The 25,904-nt window shown below is 35.3% G+C and overlaps 5 protein-coding genes across 6 annotated transcripts; 3 read left to right on the top strand and 2 right to left on the bottom strand.

Annotated features, from left to right (window-relative positions):
* The first annotated feature begins 1,824 nt into the window (after window positions 1-1,824).
* Window positions 1,825-3,011, top strand: LOC133699136 (uncharacterized). Of its 2 annotated transcripts, XM_062122285.1 has the most exons (3): window positions 1,825-1,931; window positions 2,186-2,209; window positions 2,464-3,011. In XM_062122285.1, the coding sequence occupies exons 2-3, from the start codon at window positions 2,193-2,195 to the stop codon at window positions 2,834-2,836; spliced, it is 390 nt and encodes a 129-aa protein (XP_061978269.1). In that variant the 5' UTR covers window positions 1,825-1,931; window positions 2,186-2,192; the 3' UTR covers window positions 2,837-3,011. The 2 variants fall into 2 exon arrangements, with proteins under 2 accessions (XP_061978269.1, XP_061978268.1); XM_062122284.1 differs by lacking the exon at window positions 1,825-1,931 and having other exon boundaries at window positions 1,960-2,209.
* Window positions 3,012-4,492: 1,481 nt separating this feature from the next.
* On the bottom strand, window positions 4,493-7,596 carry LOC133699263 (elongation factor 1-gamma 2-like). Its single transcript, XM_062122456.1, has 8 exons — window positions 7,443-7,596; window positions 7,306-7,350; window positions 7,024-7,173; window positions 6,870-6,930; window positions 6,686-6,738; window positions 6,479-6,580; window positions 5,441-5,954; window positions 4,493-5,116 (listed from the first exon to the last, which is right to left on the bottom strand). Exons 2-8 carry the CDS (start codon window positions 7,312-7,314, stop codon window positions 4,737-4,739), a joined length of 1,269 nt encoding a protein of 422 aa, XP_061978440.1. The 5' UTR covers window positions 7,315-7,350; window positions 7,443-7,596; the 3' UTR covers window positions 4,493-4,736.
* A 1,292-nt stretch (window positions 7,597-8,888) lies between these two features.
* LOC133698897 (ras-related protein RABA2a) lies at window positions 8,889-14,277 on the top strand. The gene is made up of 2 exons (XM_062122003.1): window positions 8,889-9,310; window positions 13,614-14,277. The coding sequence occupies exons 1-2, from the start codon at window positions 9,146-9,148 to the stop codon at window positions 14,094-14,096; spliced, it is 648 nt and encodes a 215-aa protein (XP_061977987.1). The 5' UTR covers window positions 8,889-9,145; the 3' UTR covers window positions 14,097-14,277.
* A 1,193-nt stretch (window positions 14,278-15,470) lies between these two features.
* Window positions 15,471-18,824, bottom strand: LOC133698898 (ras-related protein RABD1). The gene is made up of 8 exons (XM_062122004.1): window positions 18,648-18,824; window positions 18,488-18,560; window positions 18,207-18,254; window positions 18,074-18,121; window positions 17,536-17,607; window positions 17,128-17,283; window positions 16,317-16,420; window positions 15,471-15,748 (listed from the first exon to the last, which is right to left on the bottom strand). The coding sequence occupies exons 1-8, from the start codon at window positions 18,659-18,661 to the stop codon at window positions 15,658-15,660; spliced, it is 606 nt and encodes a 201-aa protein (XP_061977988.1). The 5' UTR covers window positions 18,662-18,824; the 3' UTR covers window positions 15,471-15,657.
* Window positions 18,825-20,651: 1,827 nt separating this feature from the next.
* Window positions 20,652-25,816, top strand: LOC133699808 (leucine--tRNA ligase, cytoplasmic-like). Its single transcript, XM_062123279.1, has 3 exons — window positions 20,652-20,813; window positions 21,303-24,575; window positions 25,346-25,816. Exons 2-3 carry the CDS (start codon window positions 21,322-21,324, stop codon window positions 25,353-25,355), a joined length of 3,264 nt encoding a protein of 1,087 aa, XP_061979263.1. The 5' UTR covers window positions 20,652-20,813; window positions 21,303-21,321; the 3' UTR covers window positions 25,356-25,816.
* Window positions 25,817-25,904: the final 88 nt, after the last annotated feature.

Raw genomic sequence — 25,904 nt, 5'->3', positions numbered from 1 at the left:
ATTAATATTTTAAATATAACTTTTGGATTAGGAGTAATAAACAGACCCAATACTTTTAGGTATAACTTTATAGAAAAACCTAATACTCATAAATTTAAAATTTTTTTGATATTTTTTATACAAAAAAATTAACCCCGCAGCATTGTGCTGGCCACATTTCTAGTAAAATCTAGAACATCTCGGAGGGATCAATATAATATTAATCAAGTTAAAATCTAATCCTTAAATCATTATTTTTTTATATTAAAATAATAGGATTTTAAATATTTTTTAAAAAAAATATTTAATCCACATCCTAGTTATAACTATGTTTAAAACTCGTTAGCAAATATAAAACTCAAAGATGTATTGATGTAATGGTTATAAGTTAATCTATTGTCAATTTAACATATTAATTTATTGAACATTAATGTTTTTAGTTTTTTAGAAAAAAAATAAAAAATAAAAAATCATATTTTTTTTCTTTCTCATAATATTATTCAATGCATGCATGCTTGCGTGTTAAATTATTATTGGAATAATGGTTGAATAATAATACGTTGAACATTAATGCTTGCGTGCCTATGCTCTCATGCAAGAGATTCCGAATTCAAACTTTTTTTAAAAAAAAACAATTATAAGAATAATATATCTTTTATCTTTATTTATTGAAGGCTAAAATTTATATACTTAAATGAATAATTCTTTTCTTTTATTTGTGTAAAGTAGAATGGATAAATATTATAATATGTGTTTTATAACCTTGATAAATTAATAACTTTGATTAAATAATATTTGTGTTTGGTCTAATTTAAATTTAACATTTAAATAATATCTCTATTAATTAATAAATTTTCATGGTCTTGGTGAAATTAATTTATAGAGGTCTAACTGTAATTCATGATGGTTAAAAAAACATTTAAACTAAAATAATGAATTAAAAAATTGTTCATATATTAGGAGATCTCCTAATCGTTTTCCCCAAATTCTTGCTAGTTAGCCACTGAAATTGAAAGGGTTTTTTTTTTTTTTTACCTTCTAGTGGATTTATATTTTCTCCTATGTATTTTTTTATTATTTTAAGTTGGACTGAAATTCTTTTTTTTACCAATGAAAGAAAAAATAATTTTCAAAACATAAAAAATGAAAAAAATTATTTAAAAAAAATTAACAAAATTTGCAAAACCAAGATTGTGGGAGGGGGGGGGGGGGTTGAAAAACCTAAAAGAGTAAGAAATGTGAGACATCCCAAAAACAATTAATATAACCCATAAAAAGCATTGAAAAATAATGAGAATCTTGAAAAACTATTATCTTGCAAATTTTATTTCCATGCATAGACATAGTTCATTCTACAAGGCTTCTAGCTATGGACATATTCTTTTACTTTTTTTATCCATTTTCTTCCAAGTTAATTTTATTTTTCCTAGGTTTTTAATTTTTTCTTGGTTTTCCAAGTTTTTTTAAAAATAAAAATAAAAATTTCAAATCCTTAGGAGATTTTTCCAAAATGTCAAAAAATACAAAGAATATTAAATTAAAAAAATAATAAAATAACATATTCAAGAACAAATATAATATCTATGGCAGCAATGGGTTATTGTCTTATAATAAAAGAGATTGGGATCAATGTGAGAATTGTAAACATATTTTGTTAAAAAAACAAAGATGAAAATATAAAATTAAATTTATCAGAAGATTTCAGAGTGAATTTTTATATTTTTTAAATTAAAAACATCATTATCTATATCTCTATATCTTTTATATTTTGAAACAATAGCCCAACATTATTAAAAATAAAATAAAATAAAATGAATGGGCATCACCAAAAAAAGGGTAATGAAGCAACGAAAACAGCACCCAAATTCCTTTCCCTGCCTTTAAAGCTAACAAGGAAAGCTTGCAAAGCGTGAGGAAAGAGGCAAAAGATTCTATCTGCTAATACTATATAAGTAAGTCCTTCTATCTATGAACAATGTTTATACATTATTCTTAGAAGAAAAAAAATCTACAAGTCTACATTGATCAGTTCCAGCAATAAGAATAAGAATAATAATAATAATAATAATAGAAGAAGAAGATGAGCGATATTGACTGTAATTTCGGGAACTGTGATTGTGATTGTGATCCAGATTGTTGCTGCTGTTGTCTTGATTTTGATCTGTGCTCTGATGGCTGCTGCTGCTGCTGTCCTGATTTTCATCAGTGCTTTGATGGCTGCTGCTCTTCGGTGAGAGTACTCCCAGTTTCTATATCCTTTTTTCATTAAATTTTTTTTATTGAAATTATAGCTTTTTTTTATTTAATGTTCATGGTTGGTTATCGATGCCACCCACATAAATTTATTTACTTGATTTGGCTTTATAGTCAGTATATTAATTAGTTCATATTTTTCTTACTTAATTTGTAATTTATTAACGTAGATGATTGTGATTAACGGACGATTGCGGGCTAATGTTGTGTTTAATTTGCATGGATATATAGGACGGTGACCATAATCTCTGTTGTTGTCTCATATGCATCGGAAGCAGTGATCGTCGCAGAAACCATAGAGATAGCGGCGGCGTCCCATGGCTGTGTTGTTGGGATTGCGGTTCTCGAAGGAGAAGGACATCGTCTTCGGAAGGCCAATGGAGGCCGGATCCGAAGCAGAACGGCACCAAGAAAGAAGAGAAAGAGAAGAAGAAAGAGCCTGGAACTTACTGCTCAAGCCACGAGCCCTATGATATCTCACCAAGATACAAGCATCAACATGACTCCTCCGATTGGAACAAAACCAAACATCAGTGCTCAAGATGTTCATCCATTCCACCATCACCATTGGACCCTCCTAGGATCCAACAATTTGGTAGATTAGATCATGAGAAGCGTGTTATAGGGCATGGGATGTATTATTAGGATTTAATGGTGATAAAGTTGCAACCGTCTCGATACATTTTCAGGTGTTTTTTAATGATTTTGATATACATATTCATGTCAAAATCATGGAAAAATATTAAAAATATATATAAATTAATGCATTTTCAGTTGAAGATCATGCAGCAGCTCTTTTTAAGTATATTAGGAAACATGTTCTTGATTTTCCTTTAGCTCTATGGTTGAATGTTTGAGTGGAGGGATATTTACTGTGCCCTAATCTCTCTCTGCCTATTTCTTACTTCCCATGTAAATATGAAGGGTGATCTGAAGTGGATTTAATATGCATTAAGATAAATTCTGAGATCTCTCTTGAGACAAAACCTGGTGTTTGAAGTAAATATCTGCAAATCACAAAGCAAAGTGGGGTCGTCCCTATACTGCAAAACATAAGATGCATGATCTACGATTTTGGTTCTGATAAAAGTGATAAGAGTATAGTTGTGCTCTAGTTTTTCCAATAAAAGCTATATAATAACGTAATATTGGTAATTGTTCTAAAATATAAGAAGAGATAGAGACTCGAGAGACATTATAGTTGTGGATGCACGGGCAGCCTCCTCCTCCGATGTCGAATCTAATGGAGTATCATAATATAAGACGAGTCCTCTAAGCACAGGATTTTGAGTCCTCTAAAATCCCTTTTCTTTCCCTAGTGAGTGAAGAAACGAATGTTGAGTAACTGAAGTGCCCCATAAGCTATATAAGGGCAAGCTACATGTATAAATTCCATGAACAGAGATTGAACTGAACGCTCAAAAGCTAGTCGATGATTGCCTTAACCATTCAGCAATGGATGCAAAAAGAAATCATTAACTTGACTCTCTCCTCTCGTGTCAGCTCTTTCATCCATACCATGTTGTTTTTCAAGCATAGGGTAAAGATCATTACGGCAATGATGTAAATGCTACCTCTATGAACTCGTGTTCCAGAAATAAGACCTTGTCAGGTGTCTCTAAGGTTGCCTCCAATACCCTAGTAATTCTTTGAATCTGAATTTTCCTCTCCGAATCAATATTGATCAGTTAAAAGGGGGCTATTGCTTGTTAGATGACTACCTAGCTCCCATGCTTGACGGGATTAAGATAACACAAGGAGCTTTGAACCACGCAGTGCTGTTGCGTTGGCTTGAAGGTTTTGCTTATCATATTGGGAAATGCTCAAGAACAGAGCTAGCTGTCAGGGGTATTCGCATGTTGGGAATGCTCCAGATCAGAAGCAGCTATAGGGTATTTATGCTGGCTTACGACTTGCTAAAGAGAAAGGTTACAGAACTCTAAGGTGAGGGGAGTTAAGAGTCTGATTTCCTTAGCTATTGCGACCCTTATCAAGGGAACCAAAAATGATGACAGCAACATCCATGCTCATTTGTCAAGGCCATTCGACAGATTCTTCATCGGCCATCAGTCAAGTTCATAGCAAGGCAAATCGATGTGAATATTGGCTTGCTAGCCATGCTTTCTCCCCAGAACTGGAAGTTCGCTGTTCGCCATTCCCTGTTGTTTTTCCATTGTGGTTGAAGACATGCACAACTTGCAACTGTAGATTAAACTCCCCTTTTGCCCTTTCTATCGAAACTTGGGAAGATGGAACATAATTTTGATCACAAATACTGAGCACAATAGATTAATACACAAGAACCCTAGAGATTCTGGCAATTAAAGGCCACCAAAAAACACGCAGATAACTTTGAGAAGGCCAAGTAAAGCGCATAAACAAACTTACACTATAGTTCAAATCATAAAAAGTCTAGACTTCAGTATGTGTCCGGGACAAGCGACAAAATCACTACCAAAAAAAGGTTGCAGCCAGAAACATGATCTTAATAGATAGAGGTTGCTTCACTTAAAGCACTTAGCATCCAAAAGGGCCTCCCCCTCAAATGGCTCACAATCTTCGATCATCTGACTGGCACGCTCCTTTTGAGCTTCATCTGAGATGTCAACCTTTGTCCATTCATACAGCTCCATGTCATAGCACTCGTCAATGACAAATTGGGGGATTTCTTGCCCACGGAAAAGCCACAGCCCCTTGACCTTGAATGGAGGCTCTGAGCCGATCACTAGCATCTTCCCAAAGGCATACTTGCGAGCCAAATCCATCCTTTGAAGAAATCCGCCGACTTTGTTCAGGGTGACGAACGACACAGTATTCTCCTCGTTGTACTTATAGTTGCAGAACCACAGTGAGTAACCCTCAGGATCATACATTTCCCAGAATCCTACAATAGAAGTTGAAGATGAGAGGTCATAACTCCATTAATAACAATAAAACAAATCCAAATTTACTACACAAAAAAAATAGAAACCAATTTCTTTTTTGCACAAGACCGAAATAACTTGGCACCACCCAAGAGTTCAAAGTAAACTCCTGTCAATCCAAAATAATCCAGTCTAAAATAAAGCATCCTGATTTCTTCCCTAATTCTTCTTCCAAAAATAATCACACCAAATATATCTACAAGTTGGAGGCTATTTGAAATAGCAGATTCACTGCTCAGAGAATGGGCATGGGAGAAAATCAAAAGAAAAAGGGTAAGATATACCTTTGATAGCAACCTCACGGAAGTTGGTCTTGGTGTTAGAGTAGAGCCTCTTCCAATCATCCAAAATCATCTTGCTTGGTGGCAATAAATCAAGAAGATTTTTCGGTTTTGGCTTTGGTGCCTCTTCCTCTTCCACAGCAGGTTCAGCTTTGGGCTTTGCCGGCTCTTTTTCCTTGGCTTCTTTTTTGGGTTCCTCCTTGGCCTTTGATTTAGCAGATTCTTTGGGCGGACCAGGTTTCTTAGTAATTGGCACAACTACTTCAGCCTGTTTGACTTCACCAATTACCTTTTTGACATTTGGTTGATTAATCATGGTCCAGAAGTATCTCTCAACATGAGGGAACTCTGAGGTAAAGCTCTTAGTCATGACATGAGCAAATCCTAAAAAAAGATTGCATGTCAAGATGATGTCAGCAAGGGTCACAGAATGCCCAACCAAGTAAGTGTTCGAGGCAAGATGCAGGTTCAGGGCACCCAGTGCTCTCTTCAATGCAGAAATCGCAGCCTCCTCAGCCTTCATATAGCAACATCCATGCATATCAATATTAAAGGGCCATCAACAATATGATAAAAAAAGAACTAGCATACAAGGAAATCTTGAAATTACAGAATAAAAAAAATAAAGAATTAACTTATTAAAATGGCATAATCATGTCAAGAATACATTCTCCTGGCATGTGCATTCAATGTTGTCACATAATAGAAATCCGTTCAGATGCTCGTCACAAATGGAAACCAAATTTGTTAGTGATAAACTGTATTTACTATTCCGTGGAAAAATATTTATGATTGTATCATTCCATTCACTCTCTTTAATGTAGTCCCACATGAATATCTAATAGCAGGATTTCCCCTTATAAAATGTGGTCCTACATGACAAAAACATTTATAACTGGCAATTGGAAATGACTTGGCTAAATAAATAAACCAGTGCTAAATTTAACATGCTGTTAAAAAGAACTCATTCCAGAGACATAAAAGAGAGAAAAACTGGAGTTCTCAGAGAATGCAGAGCACAAAAAAAAATAGACAACTTACTGGAGGGAGATATGGTTGAAATCCCATTCTAGGATAAAGCCATCTTGAAATACCAGCATCAATCTCTGTTGCTGAAAAATCCATCCACTGCTCGATATGGGCCTAAAAGGATTAACACAAATAATAAAAATATTAGCATAACAAATTGTGTGAACACAAGCAACTAGCAAATACTATGACACCATGGTTTCACACTAAAGAGCTTACATAATCAATCAATGATGAACCATATAGAGGATTGTCAGCCTTCAATCGAGTAACTGCAAGAACAAGTAGTAAAAAAACTCAAAAAAAGTGTCCATACAATTATCATAAAATCCATAACACATAACATCTTACAAGAAAGCAACCACCGGCACGCAGGCAAATCAAGTCATGCGTAAAGCCTTACCATAACGTGCAATTGCATTGCTCTCGAAGATAGGACCATCAGGAGTCTCCAAGACAGGAACCTGATAAAATTATTACCAGACCCCCTTTATTTAGAAATCTAATACAACACCAATTTCCAAAACAAAAAAAAAACATAAAAATAAAAATTATACCTTTCCAAGTGGGTTCATTTTGAGAAACTCAGGAGTCTTGTTGGTGACACCCATCTCAAAATTCTCAGCAAGTTTGACATCCACACCAGAGTATTCTGCAGCGATCAGTGCCTTATATGCATTTTTGTTCGTCTTACCGGCATACAATACCTTAACCGAGCCAAACCAAATTAATTTTAATCCCTTTAAGCTAATTTTCATAAAACATAACACAAGTGTAGAAAAAAAAAGTATAATTCAAGATTAGGTTAAATTGGATTAGAATGAAGAAGAAGAACTTACGAGAGCCATGGCTGAGAAAGGAAACGAGTCGCTCCAATTTCAGATCTGAAAACAAACAGCAAATACAAAAGTTAAGAATGCTTGTAGTAAAAAATCAAAAGCTAATTCAAGAAAAGAAAAGGGCGATCTGTGCTTACAGGCGTTGAGCACGAGAGCTGAAAGAGGCAACGAGAGAAATGTGAGAGAAAGTAGACTTCTATTAGGGTTTTATTTGGAGGCTGTGGAATTTTGCCTACTGAAAGTATATTCCGTTTTTATTTATTTATTTCTTATTATTTTGGTGTCTCTCGATCGTCGTTCACATTTTATCCGACCATAGCTCCTAGAGGGAGCAAATAAATCGAAAAATCAAGAAAAATTAAAAAACAATTAAAAAAATTAAAACATGAAAAAAATTAATAAAATTGATTAAAATTTTAAAAAACTGACCGATTCAGTTTCGGTTTTATAAACCTGAAATCGAAAAAATCAAACGAACCCAAACCGAAAAAAACTAAGCTAAACCAACCCAAAACCGCCAAAATCAAGCCAAACCAAAAAAACTAAGCCAAATCGGTTTGAACCAGTTTTTGTTCTAAAAAACCAAAACGAAACTGATCGGTTTGAATTGGTTTTGGTTTTTTTTAAAAAATCAGTTTAGTTATTTTTTTTATAAAAATCAAACCGAACAAAAAATTATCACCCTATCCTATATAATATAAATTTAAAATTAATAGTATGGGGCAAAGTTATTAAACTTATCATCAAATATAACTAGTCTTGAATTATAAAAAATGAATTGAATAGGTTAACTTATATTAATTTAGGTTTATTTTTTTAAAAGTTAAAACAATATAATTTTAAAGATATTCTTTTAAAAGTTAAAGCGGGTTTTGACTAAGTTAATTAGATTAATTTGTCGGGTTGATCAAGGGTTGTTAGGCTCAATCAAGTAATTGTAGTTAATTTTTTAAAAAAACTCAAATTAAAACAAGATTCAATCCCAAGCATTATTTTAAAACATATACCGATTTGGCAGGTTAATCCAAGATATGATTAACTCGGGACTTAAACAGGTCCAGGTTGAAAAAGAAATGGAAAAAAAAACGGCTAACTCGATCATAAACACGGATTAACTGGTAACTTAGTCAACCCATGACTAACCTAATCAAAAAAAAAATCTAGCTATCAACCCTTTGACTTTTTTAAAAAAAATAAAAGAAATCTCTTAGATTAAAATAAAAGTGTTTTGATTTTTTTTAAAAAAAATTATTAATCTTAATTAATTTTTTTAATTTACAATCCAAGTTTTGCCTCAAATCTAATTAAGTTTTAAACTTTTATTTGACATTACTATTTAATAGTGCTTTTGAATTATCTTTTTAATTTTAAATTATTATCTTGATGATTTTTAAATAGTTTTGATGTATTAATATCAAAAATAAATTTTTAAAAATAAAAATATTATTTTAATACATATTTAATTTAAATATATTTTAAAAAATAATTTTATTACCCTTCCATACAAATCCTAAAATCATAATCCAAAGGCAACTTGCATCGCCATTCGCCGGGCACGGTGGTGTGGGGGTTACCTCATTCTTCAGTCATGTTTCAGTAAAATTTTTGAAAAACAATCAGAACGCGGATCAAAACGCTTGAGCATTTCCGTCATATTACCATAAAAAACAAATCCGAAGAGAGGGAGGGACACACTTGACATTTCACACACTCCTCATTGATTTGATTTTTGAAAGAAAAAGATCAAAGCGAAGACATCGTCTTCTTCTCTTCTCATCTCATCGTCTTCTTTCTTTCTCTTTCTTTCTGAGGGCTATAAAAAGAAAAAGAAAAGAGAAGGATGGCGAGGAGAGCAGACGAGGAATACGACTACCTGTTCAAGGTAGTATTAATCGGCGACTCAGGAGTAGGAAAATCGAACCTCCTCTCCCGATTTACTCGCAACGAGTTCTGTTTGGAGTCCAAGTCCACCATTGGCGTCGAATTCGCTACTCGCACTCTTCAAGTTACTATTACCTTACTCTCTCTCTCTCTATTTACTCACTGCTACACTTTGCTTGATCTACTTCAATTCTGAATGTTTTGCTACTGGTTTGATTTTTTATCTGCAATTCTCAACTGTCTCTGGTTCGATCTCGTTAAGTTATGGTTTGATCTGATTATTCTGATTTTTATCGGATCTTTGTGATTTTTGTTTGAAATTATTTGTTCTGTTGTGTGATTTCAGAGGTATTAGCGAGCGAATGTTTGATAATTAAGTGGAATGTTTGGTAAAAACTGGAAATGGTAATGTGGTTTGAGAAGTCATAATAATGATGATCACAGTCACTTTAATTGAAATTGCTCGATCTGAACTTTGGGTGGTAAAAGAGATTTTGGAGTAATGTAAATGGAAGGAACCTCCGTGGTGTAGACAGATAAAAATTTAATATTGAATTTGATAGGTTTAGGTTCAAGAAGATATGAGTTGTTGGCTTGAGAGGATGTTTAGAAGGAACTAAGAGGGTTGGATTTCTGTTAAGTCATAAAGTCGTAAATACAAAGGGTGTGCTTTGGCTAATAAAAGGTCGGGAATAGTATGAACGAGAGGAATCTTCTCTTGCCTATCACGCCATATTATCTCCTTTTTGTTATTCAGGCATGCAACTCTGACATAACTCAGGGGAGGTATTTCCTCTGCACAGCAGGAGCCCATATATGCTATCAAAATTGTGACCAGCACTGCTGCTGTAGAAACCTATCCTTGTGAGCGGCATTTGCATAGAGTGAAGAGAGTTTGGTGTTAAGGTTTGATGGGAAAGAATTATTTGTAGTGTAAGCAGATGGAGTCGTACATAAATGGTATTGGTATTCAACAATTTACTGGAAGTAGTTCTTTCCCATCAAACCTCAACATTACGCTCTATAAGTAGATGAATTCGTACATAAATAGTATTGGTATTCAAAAGAAACCATGCACGCATCGGCATTCAAATAGGTGTATGCTACGTTACTTTAAGAAGGACTGTCTCTAAGTATATGGGCTTTTCCTATGTAGAGAAGACACCTCCTCTGAGTTATGGTTTCAGATGCCTCCGGCTGCATAAATTTCCATTTTTGTCTTCCATTGCAAAAAATTAATAAAAGACTCCTCTACATAGGAAGAGCCTATACACACTATCAGAATTTAGACAAATACTGGTACTGGTGTTGTAGAAACAATTCTTGAGAGTGGCTTTTGCATAGAGTGAAGAGACTTGATAGAGAACTGGTGTTGTAGAAACCATCATTATGAGTGGTGTTTGGATAGAGTGAAGAGAGTGGCGGTGAGACTTGATGGGAAATAACTATTTGTGGTGTAAGGAGATGAATTCGTACAGAAATGGTATTGAAGTTCTTTCCCATCAAACCTTAACTCCAGTGCAGTGCGGATTCATCTACTTACATTTCAAATAGTTCTTTCCTATCAAACAATTCTTGAGAGTGGCTTTTGCATAGAGTGAAGAGACTTGATAGAGAATTGGTGTTGTAGAAACCATCGTTATGAGTGGTGTTTGGATAGAGTGAAGAGAGTGGCGGTGAGACTTGATGGGAAATAACTATTTGTGGTGTAAGGAGATGAATTCGTACAGAAATGGTATTGAAGTTCTTTCCCATCAAACCTTAACGCCAGTGCAGTGCGGATTCATCTACTTACATTTCAAATAGTTCTTTCCTATCAAACTTCAACACCACACTCTCTTCACTTTATGCAATGGTTTCTACAACACCAGTGCTGGTCAAACAAAACCCTTGATGCAACTATGATAACTTAAAGGAGGTATCTCCTCTACATGATATCTTCAAGTCTTGATGTAACTCTGACATAACTTAGGGGAGTTGTTTACATAGGAAGAGCCCATATAATATCAGAATTCTGACCAGCATTGGTGGTGTACAAACCATCCTTGTGAGTGGCGTTTGCATAGAGTGAAAAGAGAGGCATTGAGGTTTGATGAGAAAGAATTATTTGTGGTGTAAGCAGATGAATTCATATAGAAACGGTATCTGTATTCAAATTGTTGAGCTGTGATAGAGTGTATAAGATAACTATAAAGAAAAAAGACATGTCACATAGAACCTCCATTTTCTGCTAGTTCAGCTGCATCAAGTTCCATTTCTCTCTTCCATTGCAAAAAAAATCTCCTCTACATAGGAAGAGCTCATACACTGTATCTGAATTTTGACCAGCACCGGTGTCGTAGAAACCATCCATGTGAGTGGCAGTGGCATAGAGTGAAGAGAGTGGCGTTGAGGTTTGAATACCGGCGATAATGTGGTATGATAGGTGAATGCTATGTTACTCTTAAATGTTCAATATTCTCCATTGCAGAGCAAATTGATTGTTAGTGGAGTGTGGTGTTGAGGTTAGAATAGTTGTTTCCTATCAAACCTCAATGCCACACTCTCTTCACTCTATGCTCAGATCATTCACTTAGTGGAAGACACAATGATAGGTCTATGTTGCGTTACTCTAACTGTTCAATATTGTTGGGCTGTGATAGAATTACATTTTATGCTAGTATTGTCGGCCAAAGATATCATGAATCGATGTCTGGATAACAAAGAACAATAATATGGTATGATAGGTGTGTGCTACATTATTCTAACCGTTCAATATTCGCCATTGCAGAAAAAAAGCTGACAATATGGCTGATGTTGATGCTACCTGTTAAGTTTTAAATAGGATCATAGCTATGTTGCTTATGAATTGGACTGGATTTCAGAAAAAATGGAAAAAAAATCAACAATGAAAGAAGTATAATGGAATAGGCTTGAAAAGAAAAGGAAATTGGAATGAAATACTAATAAGCAGCATTTGCATTAGTATTTAACAAGTTGTAGTTCTGAAATAGATACTCTTAGACAGTTTTCAGACTAGACATGCACCAATGCACGAGAATACTGCCAAAGCTTTTATAGCGGTGCCATCCACCTTCTACCACTAGTTATTGGTGGCATATCTTGGCTAGTAAGGGTTCCTGAGATCTATCTTCATTTTCTTAAGGAGATTATAGTAGGACTGTATGAGATTGCATGCCCTTCATGTGCTAAAAATGGATTTGTCCCACCCAGAAGGAATCTTTTAAACCATTCTTAGATCTTTTGTTCCAAAAAAACATAGAAACTGTTGAAGTTCCATTATAAAACATATCTTCATTCTCTTTTGCCAACACTTGAAGTGTGATGTTGAAAAATGTAAATTCTGATCTTAAATAACTTGGAGATATAGTTTGTTACGCATCATTTATCTATAGAAAAATGTAAATTCTGATCTTAAATAACTTGGAGATATAGTTTGTTACCCTGGCTGTGATGTTAATGGTCAATTGGATGACTGGGTCATATCTATTAGAATTAATCTATTGGGCAAGCCTGTTTCCATGGAAAAATAAATTTGAAGTTCCATGCAAGATGAAGTACATTTTGTCACATGCATGTTGTTATAAGCATTTTTGTTGCTGTTCATTTACAAGCTATTACGAGGTTGAATTCACATCTTTCAAAAAGCTAGTTTCTCCCTGCGTCTTATTTTAAATTTCTATTCTCCACTCTTCCATTTTACGATGTCAATTTATTTTCAACACTTTCCAAACATGTTCCTTTTTAAAATGACCCTTATTTGTTTTGATAAATTACATGACCTGTCTTAAGTAAAAGTGTGAAAGTAAATATGGATCGAGAATAACTTTTGGCTTTGGGACATGATGATAAAAAAGAAAAGACTCTTGATCATCTAAGAGTGTGAAATTCTCCAAGATTATGTGCAAGAGACTGAAGATAAATGTCTTAAAAATGTTAGAAGAGCCCTGATAATCAAACATAGAAATATATATCGAATGCATTCCTAAGCTAAGGGTTAGTTTAGGAATTTTGGCTGTTCCTATGAAGTGTTCAGTAATTTGTATTGTTTAAAGTGCCTTTATTTTTTTATTAGTTTTGTAAAACTAAAGCTACTTTGGTGCTATTCATTTGACATTACTCGTAAACAGGTTCAGGAGTATGTGACTTTTGGTTGGTTACAATTTAAAATTCCATTTGAGGCTAAATTTAAAAGCACTTCAAAATGCATACCAAACGGCATGATAATTGGTTCCCTCGAATAAATGTGGCTGCTTACAGTGCATTTGCTATGGATTCCCATGTTCCAGATTAGGACACACACGTTTTTGCAATCTACTTGTCTGGTTTCTGTGTCAACATTACATGATTTTCATCCTATGTCTTTCATTAAAGTAAATTTATTTACTTCTAAAAGCATATTGTTGTGTGCTCTGTATTCTGGCTAGGTTGAAGGAAGGACTGTGAAAGCTCAGATATGGGACACAGCTGGACAGGAGCGATACAGAGCAATCACCAGTGCCTACTATAGGGGTGCCCTTGGAGCTCTTCTCGTATATGATGTTACAAAGCCAACAACATTTGAAAATGTGAGTCGATGGCTGAAGGAGCTGAGGGATCATGCGGATTCCAATATTGTGATCATGTTAATTGGGAACAAGACTGATCTGAAACATCTTCGAGCGGTTGCCACCGAGGATGCTCAAAGTTATGCAGAGAAAGAAGGGCTTGCATTTATAGAGACATCCGCTCTCGAAGCAACAAATGTTGAGAAGGCTTTCCAGACAATTCTTTCAGAGATATATAGGATAATTAGTAAGAAGTCACTTTCTTCAGAAGAGTCAGCACCTGCTAGTATCAAAGACGGTAAGACAATTGTAGTTGGAGGACCTGAGCCCGACACTAAAAAGACTTGCTGCTCTTCATCCTGAAAGAGTAAGTGTTGTTGTGATGAATTTCCCCCTTTGGATGTCTCTATTTTCTTACCTTTTTTGCCATGTTCACTCGATCCATATCAGTTTTTTTTTTCTTCCTAATTTTTATATGGTCGAACCGTATTGTTGTTGAGATTTCATATGCCTTCACATGATATATTGAAAGTATTTTTTGTAATGTTCTTGTTACTGTATCACAAAGTTTGCTTCGAGATCACTTTGGTAATGATTGCAGAGAATTCCATTGATGTAGGGATGCAAATACAACTGTTGATTGGCATGCCTTTACCAAATAAATGCATCTTGCAAACTGATATTGTTAATCCATCCATTTCCTAGTGTTGTGGTTATTGTTGGTGTTGTATATCTGCAACCCTTCTATCTGTTTTTCGTGTATCGCATCCTCGGACTTGCCTTGTGCGAAATAAACTGAAGAACAATGGAGAGAGAAGCAATGGTGGTGATTGCAAGAGACAGACGAGACAATCCCTCACAAAAACAAGCCTTCGACAATGACCCATAACCACTCCATGCTAGGATGATCATGTAGCATGCATATTTCTTTTATCTGTATCTGTAAGGCAACTTGTACCGTGAGTACCTTCACCAAACTTGATGCCTGGGTTATGAGTTTGGTAAAAAGTAAAAAACTTGAGATGACAGTCCTTCATTGTTTTGGTAAGAAAAATCAATTCGACCAGAAACTTAACCAGGTGGGCTATCGAGTAGATTTGTCAAGCTGGATCAAGTTTTATAACTATATTTTGATTGCTCGGAGATGAAGAAGATGAGTAGAACGCCTTACTCCACAAGCATGGACATCATCCCATAGCATCTTCATGGAAGCAGAGAAGGGCTATAGTAAATCGAGTTTTGCAACTTGTTTGTAAGATCCAAATGCTTCCCAGCAGTTGATCGTTCATTTCCATCGTTTCGTGACAGCCCTCAAGGCCGCTCCAATTTCCAGCAAGGCCATGGCCAAGGAAGGCAGTGGCAACACAGATGCCACGTAGTCCCAAGTTATTTGCACTCTCCACCTAGTCTTCTAACCTGACAAGGTAACCCACCGACCAAACACCTAGCATGAACTTTTTTGTTATTTTTTTCCCAAACCATTTTGAACATTAACCTAGTCAAATCCAGGTCGAAATACAACCTAAATAACCGACCACGCTGTTCAGTGCTCCAAACTTGTGACTCACAGCCCTATTTTTATTTTATTTTAATCGTTTCACTGAAGATACATTTAATTGCATGTGGATAAATACCATTTGCATTGCTTGAGATTACTCCCAACCAATCTGCATGTATCATTCTTTGCCTTGCCATCACTTCCTGCTTTCAGAGAGAATAACAGTTGCCTCTTTCAGATATTTAACATTCACATTACATTTAAATATAATCTCCATCCCTTCAACATAAGAATTTTTTTCACAGATAGACAACTTCAAGCACAGAATATCTGACAGTATCTGGAACATCCATATGATTGCGATGTGAACAACACGTTTTTACCTACAAACCTCGGGACAAGCAACTAAAATTACAACACAGATAGCTAACCACAGCAGTTGTTCTTCTGCTCGATTGGCTGCCCCTTCATCTGAACAGTTCCGGTGGACTTGCTAGCGGTTGGCTGGTTACCCATTCTGCAAAAGATTTTCAGTTACACAGTTAGATCTACTCCGTGCATAATTTTACATAAAAGAAACTGAGAGAAGAAGAAAATAAAGAAGAATGCAAAGGGCATTAACACTGTTTCAATTTTAATAAGGAACAAGAAGTGATTTCAACTTTATTAATTTCAGTCCATGAATCACACATGCAACATCCAGTGCATCACAGCAACCAATTCGACAGGATTTTGGCAGAGATAATGCATGGGAGATTAATAATATGACAGCAAACACCTCCAAGCTTAACTATGCACCAAAACAGAATTTTTGTATCTTTCAAGCTGCGTTTTCTTAAAATAGCTGACCTTTCCAGTTTAAGGGTGCACATAGAATAACACATTTATGCTGTCAGTAATGGCTTTGGGTGTCAAAAACTTGTGTCTTCTATAAAATGATTAATTCCTAAAAAATCTAAAATAGCTAATTGAGATAACGTCCAGGTAAAACAATGATTATTAATCATTAACAAGTGGCATTGGCAATCAATAAAAGTCAGCAGTTGAATTAATAGCAGCAGGAACTGCTGGATTGGTGGGTTTACTTTTTCTTAATTTCACCAGCCATGGTTAAGAATGCCTGCTCCACATTTATCGAGTCTTTAGCGCTTGTCTCTAGGAAAGGAATGCCAAGCTCATCTGCAAATGCCTGCAGTTTATCCAGGTAGAAGAAAGAAAGATCAATTTACAAATCGACACCAGTATCTGTTAAAAAAACATCTGTTGGAATGCCCTTCATGTTTACTGATATTTCACTCATTGCTTCATCAACAGTAAATGCAAGCGAAACTTAATTTACATACGTAGGAGGATTTCCTTTTTTTAGTATTAGAAGACATGCACAAAAGCGACCTTTTCAATATGGCTATATGATCAAAAACAACAATTCAAGGAACTTTTGGTCATCATCTCAAGAAGGATAAGCCCATTTGTATGCAAAAAATCTCTGGCTCTGTACATTTGAGAACCATGGATCTCAAGATTTTGCAACATGCAGGCCCGCCTGTATGTGGAACTAGACAATATTACATGAAAATAGCACTTCAAGAAGTACATGTTTCAATAAATTTTTATTAGTCTTACTGAAACTGTAAGAAAAACTTTCCCTCGGTGCATATACACAGCATACCAAATTAGCAATGCTAAATGAAAGCACCGACTCTTACCACTGAAGTAAAAGAAAATAATTAACAGGACAAGGTTATCGCATAGAGCAGAACTGGTCCCGAGTCCTAACTCGGCACAGTATCTTCCCTGATGGTTCAGCACACTTGGCCAGAAGAAACTTGGCACAGTAGATAGTGCCTCAAGAAAATTTAATATCACATCAGAGATAACTAATTTAAATGGATGTACCTTTGCTGTTTGAGTGTCCACGACCTTGTTCTCAACTAGATCACACTTATTCCCAACTAAAAGCTTGCAGACACTATCATTTGCATATCTATCAATCTCATTCAACCACTGCTTGACATTGTTGAAGCTCTCCATCTCAGTAACATCATAGACTATCTGTTGCAATCCCACACAATACAAATTATTAGGTTTTTGATCATGACTTCATAGAGCATGGTAAAATGAACATAATCATGGCACAATTTCCCAAAGCATAAAGTTTGTTTTCAGAAATCAGTAAAACCAGTACGTGGGGAAGACCATATAATCAGCATGTGTGTGTTATGCGTGCAGGTGTGTCAGTCTTGTATGCGAGAGAGAGAGAGAGAGAGAGAGAGAGAGAGAGAGAGAGAATGGAGAATTTCTCACAATTATCCCATGTGCTCCTCGATAATAACTGCTCGTTATGGTCCTGAAGCGCTCCTGTCCAGCTGTATCCCACTGAAAAGAGCAAAAACCAGCTAAATGTTAAACTTAAAAGTGTAATCATTAGGAGGAAAAAAAAGGTGAAGTATATTTGTGACAATAGTTATGTTACACAAATCTTATCATGCCAACCAACAACATACGCAATAGTCATTGAAACTTCTCGACTATGATCCATTATTTCAGACTGGTAACACACACTAAATAATTTCAAAGGGCTTTAACTGCTGAACTAAAATATCACCTGACTCATAATTTCAACCATCTTAATTAGTGCGTGCAAATGAATACATACCACCTCAACTCAAGAACACCAGTCAGCTAAATTTCCATATACTCATATCAACCAGTTATTCCATTCCAACGAGACAGATGTGCACATATCTAGTTAGCGATCACCCTCAATCTCCATTTCAATACGTAAAAAAAGGCACAGAACAAGAAACCATCTTTGAACGAAAAGACAGTTATCTATACTCACAATCTGCAGCTTGATTGTCTTTCCATCCTGCTCCACAGTTCTGATTTTCTACAAAATAACCAATTTCTTTAACTCTTTTTAAAAAAACATCAAAGCACATGAGCAGCGCGAGAAACATAGCAGAAGTACTTACAAAATCAACACCAATGGTACTGATATAGCTGTCTACATAAGAGTCATCCTGAGAAATTACGAAACAGGGTGAGAAACAAAAAACCCAGTTGAATTTAAACACTAATCACCACCCCATTTAACAATAACCACTGATATTAGCAATATATTAGAAACCCAATTAAGCACTAATCACTAACATCAACCCATCTTCCTAGTAATCACATTAAGAACCGTGTAATCATACAAAATTAACAAAATGTATACTTATAATTGATAGTTTCCAAAGCATAAGAAACTCACAGCAAATCTGAGAAGCAGACAGGATTTCCCAACAGAGGAGTCTCCGATTAGCAAAAGCTTGAACAGATAATCACTAAAACATTATAAAAAAGAGATAATGTTAGCGAAAAATGAAAAAAGGAAAGAATTTAAAGAGAGAGAAGGAGTGAGAATGGCTTACTATTCGTTGCTCATGATTGCGATCCAAATGGAGATGGGAGATATGCAAGGCTTGTCTTTCTTATCTTGGGGTTTCTCTTTGACGAAGAAAGGAAGAAGTAGAGAGAGAGAGAGAGAGAGAGAGAGAGTTTTGTCCTTTGGGGTTTGTTTGTCTCACTATCAATGTCAAGGCTAGGAGTGCCCACCACTACCGCTTTATTTGAGATGATAGCTGTTAGAATATTAAAATAATACAAAATTAAAAAACAAAAATTAAAAAATAAAAAAAACAAAAATATTTTTAAAACATGAAAACAAATAAACTATCCCAAAGTAAATATTATTATTATTATTATATGCACCAAACAAATTTTTCATACATGGTATAATAATCACTAGTAAATATATCACAAATAAACCATGCTTTAGAATAATAAATTATCATTTTGTAAAGATGTCTTAATTGCTATTTTGATAGTTACTAAAATCCAAACAAGATCTAACTTGAAAAAGAAATCAGGTCAATTTTTATGTCATTAGGTTAATTTTTTTTAATTAGAACAATATTGTTTTATTTATAAACAAAATTGATGTTGACCTAATCTAATTTGGCCAAGTTAACTGATTACTCATTAATCCAGCAAGTTAATTAGGTTTAATAAAGTTTATATATTTTTAAATTAAATTAAAACTTGAGTTAACCTAAAATTCCTCAACTCAAGACCTGACCCAGGGTTGAGATTTGAAATGCAAATTTTTGGATCAACTCGTTAATGACATTTTTTTTTTGTGAAGGACATGATTGAATTTTCTAAATAAAACGTTTAGCATGCAGGTACTTGTACTTAGTGTGGAATAAACTATAGTTGTTTATGCTTTTTTTTTTCTCGTTAATTATATATTTTCTACCCTTTGCACTCAACTTTATATATTTATATATAAATGTGTTTCCAACCTTAATTTTATAAAAAGTTATAATAATTTATTTTTCATTTATGAATACGTACTTTTCATTTACTTCGCATGTAAAAATTTATTTTATATAAATTTTAATCAAATATTTATTTTTTCAAACATATTTTTTAAAAACCATAACTAAAAATGCTTTTTCTAAACCTATATTTTTTTAAAATATTAGAATCATAAAATTACCATAATGCCAAACACACATGTTGATGTGTTTGCAAATATACTCATAAAACATAAAAAGATATGATCCAAATAATATATTAGATCTTTATTAACAGAGATTAAAAATAAATTTTACATTTTCAAAATAAAAACAAAAAATCTTAAGAAATAGAAAAAAAAAGAAAAAAGAAAAGGTGTTCGAGTTGACCACTAGCCAGAAATAACTAGCAACAACCTTTAAGGGGATGTTTAGAAGTGTGGTAACGATTGCTTTTCAAAGTATTTTTTATTTGCAAATACATCAAAATAATATATTTTTAAAAATTATTTTTAACATTAATATATTAAAATGATCTTAAAAGTTTATTAATGTATATATCAAGTAAATTTTATTTAAATTATCTTTCTCGTATCATTTAAGATACTATCACTAAGTGTTTTTTTCTTTTTTATATTTATAATAATTAAAACCTAATATTAAAATTAAAAAACAACATTCTAGGTAATGCTTAGAATAATTGAAATTGTAAAAGATGAGAATATAAAACTCGAGTCACATCTAATATCGTTTAGTAATATTGTTGTTTAATAATGTGTTGTGAATTGCTTTTAAAAATATTTTTTAATTAAAAATATATTTTTTAATATTAATATATCAAAACAATTAATAAATATCTATAAGAACATATATTTTTATTTTTATTTTTTTCTCTTTTTTGTTCCGAGATATATGAAAATCATAAATGTAATCGAGTATATTAGAAATTTAGAATCCTATAATTTTAGACAAGATCGCATAATATAGAAATTTGGGTACTTAATCGAAATCACATAAGTATTTGGAATACTTATTTGTAGTTTTCCCTCTCATCAGATTCCTTGATAGGCTCGAATTCATTAAACCCTACACGACCTTAGCGATAGACTTCTCCTCCTGCTCCATCTTCTTCAAAGCCGCAAAGACACCGTCAAATCCTCTGGCTCTTCATCTTTTAAGACAACACCTTCAAATTTTTCCTCGGAATGTGTTTCTCCGTTTTGTTTTGAATCACAACAGGTACTCTCTGTTTTCTTTTCTCTTGTGTGTGTGTGTTTTTCGAACTTGTTTTTGTCAGATTCGTTCGAAAACAAAAGTGTAAATCAATCCTTAAAATCAGTCAAATGAATCTGTTCGATATATAACACTCCAAAGCTAAATTGGGTTTCCATTATTTTCTTCTAAATTTGCAATTCTGCTGCTTCAAGGTATAATTACGCGGTTTTTAGTCTGTGGGCTTATTCAGTTTATTCGAAAAATGGTTTTTTTATATGTATTAATGGGCTCTGACTACTTTCCAAGTTCATGACGGAGCAATGAAAAAATTGGCTTTCTTTCTCTTTTTTTTTTTGATTTGTTGGTGCTGTAATTTAAGTTCTAAAAGGGGATATGTGCAGTTTTTAAGATTTTGGGTTTTGATTTGAGTTTATATCGATTCAATGGTCATTCATCCACGCGATTTGATTTCGGGTGCCTGACTGAGTTGTTGTGTGTTTTTTCTGTATGCAGTTCTTGTCGATTTTGTGTAATGGCAACCGAGAGTGGAAAAAGTTTTGCAAGGAGGGACCGTCTGTTGGAGATAGAGAAGAAGGTCAGCGGCTGGTGGGATGAGAAAGATGTTTTCCGGGCTGAACCTGGTGAAGGGACTCCTAAACCAGGCGAGAAGTTCTTTGGCAACTTCCCATTTCCGTATATGAATGGGTTCTTGCATCTTGGACATGCATTCTCACTTTCCAAGCTTGAATTTGCTGCTGCTTTTCATAGATTGAATGGGGCTAACGTGCTCCTTCCTTTTGGCTTTCACTGCACCGGTATGCCTATTAAGGCCTCAGCAGATAAGCTTGCAAGGGAGATCCAAAAGTTTGGCAATCCACCTGTGTTCCCTAAAGAGGTAGAGTCAGTAGAATTGCAACCAGAGCCTGAGGATGCAAATGCTGGTCAACTACCAGATAACTTCAAGGGAAAAAAGTCTAAGGCTGTGTCGAAATCGGGTGGACAGATGTTCCAATGGGAGATTATGCGCAGTGTTGGGCTCTCTGACAGTGAGATAGCAGAGTTCCAGAAACCAGAAAAATGGTTGACTTACTTTCCACCACTGGCCATGGAAGATCTGAAGGATTTTGGCATGGGATGTGATTGGAGAAGATCGTTTATTACGACAGATATGAATCCATATTTTGATTCTTTTGTGCAGTGGCAGATGAGGAAGTTGAAGGACATGGGGAAGATTGTCAAAGATAAAAGATACACAGTATACTCTCCCTTGGATGACCAGCCATGCGCAGATCATGACAGGGCAAGTGGTGAAGGTGTGCAGCCCCAAGATTACACTCTTATAAAGATGGAAGTGATGCCCCCTTTCCCGCCTAAATTCAAAGCATTAGAGGGAAGAAACGTGTTTCTAGCTGCTGCTACATTGAGGCCCGAGACAATGTACGGACAAACAAATGCATGGGTACTGCCTGAGGGCAAGTATGGAGCTTTTGAAGTGAATGATACCGATGTCTTCATCCTGACAGAGAGAGCTGCCCTTAACCTCGCCTATCAGGGCTTCTCAAAGACCCCCAAGCAACCTAGTTGCCTGGTTGAGCTGACTGGTTATGATCTGATTGGTCTACCATTGAAGTCTCCACTTTCCTTCAACAAGGTCATTTATGCGCTTCCCATGTTGACCATTCTGACAGACAAAGGTACAGGGATCGTGACCAGTGTGCCTAGCGATGCCCCTGATGATTACATGGCATTGCAGGTTTTGAAAGCGAAACCAGCTTTCAGGGAAAAGTATGGCGTGAAGGATGAGTGGGTAGTGCCTTTTGATATTATACCCATAATCAATATTCCAGAATATGGTGATAAGGCTGCTGAAAAGGTTTGCATGGACCTGAAAATTAAGAGCCAAAATGAGAAAGAGAAGCTTGCTGAAGCTAAGAGGTTGACATACTTGAAAGGATTCACTGATGGAACCATGCTTGTTGGAGAATGTGCAGGGAGGAAAGTCCAAGAAGCAAAGTCATTGATAAGGACCAAGCTCATCGAGACAGGTGAGGCAGTTATGTATAGCGAGCCTGAGAAGCGTGTCATGTCAAGGTCTGGTGATGAATGTGTTGTGGCTCTAACAGACCAATGGTACCTCACATATGATGATCTTGAATGGAAGAAATTGGCTGAGGAGTGCTTATCCCAGATGAATCTCTACGCTGAAGAGACAAAACATGGCTTTGAGCATACTTTGGGCTGGCTAAATCGGTGGGCTTGCTCACGATCTTTTGGGCTTGGTACGCGCATTCCATGGGATCCAGATTTTCTTGTTGAGTCATTATCTGACTCCACTATTTACATGGCTTATTACACTGTTGCCCACTTTCTACATAATGAGGACATGTATGGTTCTAACAAGACCCATCCTATTAGACCTGAGGAAATGACTGACGATGTCTGGAATTTTATCTTCTGTGATGGTTCATACCCAAAATCATCAAAAATAGAACCATCTATTCTTAATAAGATGAAACAGGAGTTTACATATTGGTACCCGTTTGATCTTCGAGTCTCTGGAAAGGACCTCATTCAGAATCATCTGACATTCTGCATCTTCAACCACACAGCAATCATGGCCAAGCATCACTGGCCACGCGGATTCAGATGTAATGGACACATTATGCTCAATTCAGAGAAGATGTCTAAGTCCACAGGAAATTTCAGGACACTGCGTCAGGCCATTGAGGAATTTTCTGCTGATGCTACTCGGTTCAGTCTAGCTGATGCTGGAGATGGTGTGGATGATGCTAACTTTGTATTTGAGACTGCAAATTCTGCAATCCTTCGCCTCACTAAAGAGATTGCATGGATTGAAGAGGTTTTAGCTGCAGAGGCATCCTTGAGAACAGGACCACCATCTACTTATGCTGATCGGGTGTTTGAAAATGAAATAAACATTGCTGTTTTAACGACAAAGAAGAATTATGAAAAATACATGTTTAGAGAGGCTCTAAAGACTGGATGCTATGATCTCCAAGCTGCCAGAGATGAGTACAGGTTATCTTGTGGAAGTGGGGGCATGAATCGTGACTTGGTATGGCGTTATATTGATGTGCAGACACGGCTTATCACTCCTATCTGCCCACACTATGCTGAACATGTTTGGAGGGAGCTTCTGAGGAAGGATGGATTAGTCGTGAATGCTGGCTGGCCTACAGCTGATTCTCCGGATGAAACTCTTAAGGCTTCCAACAAGTACTTGCAAGATTCAATTGTTTTGATGAGGAAACTTCTTCAAAAGCAAATCATGGGTTCAAAGAAATCCAATAAGAAGGGAGCTCCTGCTGCAACACTAACTGAAGAGAAGATTACAGGTTTGATATATGTGAATGAGCAGTTTGATGGATGGAAAGCAGAATGCTTGAATATACTTCAGAGCAAATTTGACAGAAACACAGGTACTTTTGCACCAGAAGGGGAGATATTAGAGGCACTGCAAAAAAGTTCAATTGGTCAAGATGCAAACTTTAAGAAAGTGCAAAAGCTTTGCATGCCTTTCTTGAGGTTCAAAAAGGAAGAGGCTATTGCTATCGGGGTTCAAGCCTTGAATCTGAAGCTTCCATTCGGTGAGATTGAGGTTCTTCAGGAGAACTCGGACTTGATCAAGAGGCAAATTGGTCTGGAGTTGGTGGAAATATTGTCTGCAAATGACCATGATGCTAGAGCCAAAGCTGGTAGTTTTTCCTCTCTATTGGATCAAAATCCTCCTTCTCCTGGACAGCCAACTGCCATCTTTTTGTTGAGGTGAGAGGATTCATTCATGTGCCAACTTAAATTTATCTACAGGAATGTGGCCTTTGTTGTTATGAGACTTGTCTTTTTGTTTGTGGCCAGTAAACTATTTCCTTTATCTTTTATATTCGCATGTATTTATAATGTATTTAGATTTTCTGATGTATCCTGTGTTTGCTTTTCCTTATGCCTGTCCTGGTTAATTAAGCATAGAAAGTGCTTGAATGTTAACTTCTTATCAGTTGAATTGGTACCCAACTATCAGGCTAAAGATCAGCCTATTTCCTTTCGTGTGCTGGCTTTATTTACTCATTCTGATTCTATTTCTGTTTCGGAGCAGATTTGTTTTGTCTAATTAAGTGTTGACTGTGGCTTACTGTTTAAACTGCTTTGAGCTTGTTTTTAAGCTTATCGACTTGGGTTAGGAGATGCTTCTATCAGACTGCTGGTTTGAGTCTCCATGTAGCTGCTTATTCCTACCAGCTTGTAGATTATTTTACGAAGTTCTTAACATGTAGTACATTGGCATTATGTCTCAGATTGAAAAGCTACACTTGTTTGTTGGAGGAAATGTTCCTCATCTTTGCTAGCATCCAATGATGGTAGCTTAATTCTAAACATGAACCTTATGATTTTGTCATAATGCTTTTCCAGTTCAAAATTTGTTCTTGACTTCTGTTTTCCTTGAAAACACATTCAGGTTATCTTACTGCCATATATGGCTGTGTTGTGCTAAAAAAATTTATGTTCTGAAATTTGGCTTTTGTCCTTTTATCCTACAGCAACAGGTAGTTACAACGGTGCATGGAAATATGGTTTAGAGGTTTTTCATTACTTGATTTCAAAGCTGATGACTTTCCCATACAAGTTACTTTGAAGAAGCTCCGAGATGCAGAGTTCTTTCAAGAAATTTGCTCCTGGATTTCAGTTAGTTGTAAAAGGAGGTCTGTTATTGCATTAACTGTCACCTTTTGTTGCCTAAGATGCTGTGTTCCTCTTGTTGGTTTCTACAAACTAGATATAGATGTTTTGGGAATTCAGAGATGGTTTTTCTTCCATTATAAGTATTCTCTACCCTTGTGTTTTCCTGGTAATGCATTTTCTCTATACAATTATAAATATTGAGTCTGTTAGGTTATTTGTATTTCTGTTCTCAGTAATTCTCATTTCAAATCTATCTTGATCAGGAATTGTGTCACGAACAAACTGCTGATTGTTTGATGGATGAATTTTGAAAAACTTTAATTTTTTTTGTAGTGTCCCTCTGTAAGTTCGTTTCTTTTTTCAAGAATTCTTTGGTACGTGACAATAAATCATCCTGGAAGTATGTTGTGTGCAACT

The sequence above is a fragment of the Populus nigra genome, chromosome 7 (genome assembly GCF_951802175.1).
Source record: "Populus nigra chromosome 7, ddPopNigr1.1, whole genome shotgun sequence".
Classification (NCBI taxonomy): domain Eukaryota; kingdom Viridiplantae; phylum Streptophyta; class Magnoliopsida; order Malpighiales; family Salicaceae; genus Populus; species Populus nigra.
This window is presented reverse-complemented; position numbering and strand designations above follow the sequence as displayed.

Coding starts and splice junctions, on each gene's coding strand:
- LOC133699136 (XM_062122284.1), top strand. CDS start 2,151: ATGGCTGCTGCTGCTGCTGTCCTGATTTTCATCAGTGCTTTGATGGCT. Junction 2,210..2,463: donor TTGATGGCTGCTGCTCTTCG/GTGAGAGTACTC, acceptor ATGGATATATAG/GACGGTGACCATAATCTCTG.
- LOC133699263 (XM_062122456.1), bottom strand. Junction 5,955..6,478: donor TTCAACCATATCTCCCTCCA/GTAAGTTGTCTA, acceptor TGCTATATGAAG/GCTGAGGAGGCTGCGATTTC. Junction 5,117..5,440: donor CCGTGAGGTTGCTATCAAAG/GTATATCTTACC, acceptor CTTCTATTGTAG/GATTCTGGGAAATGTATGAT.
- LOC133699808 (XM_062123279.1), top strand. CDS start 21,322: ATGGCAACCGAGAGTGGAAAAAGTTTTGCAAGGAGGGACCGTCTGTTG.
- LOC133698898 (XM_062122004.1), bottom strand. Junction 17,284..17,535: donor GAGGAGCACATGGGATAATT/GTGAGAAATTCT, acceptor GGATTGCAACAG/ATAGTCTATGATGTTACTGA. Junction 15,749..16,316: donor GCTGGTGAAATTAAGAAAAA/GTAAACCCACCA, acceptor AATCTTTTGCAG/AATGGGTAACCAGCCAACCG.
- LOC133698897 (XM_062122003.1), top strand. CDS start 9,146: ATGGCGAGGAGAGCAGACGAGGAATACGACTACCTGTTCAAGGTAGTA. Junction 9,311..13,613: donor TCGCTACTCGCACTCTTCAA/GTTACTATTACC, acceptor TATTCTGGCTAG/GTTGAAGGAAGGACTGTGAA.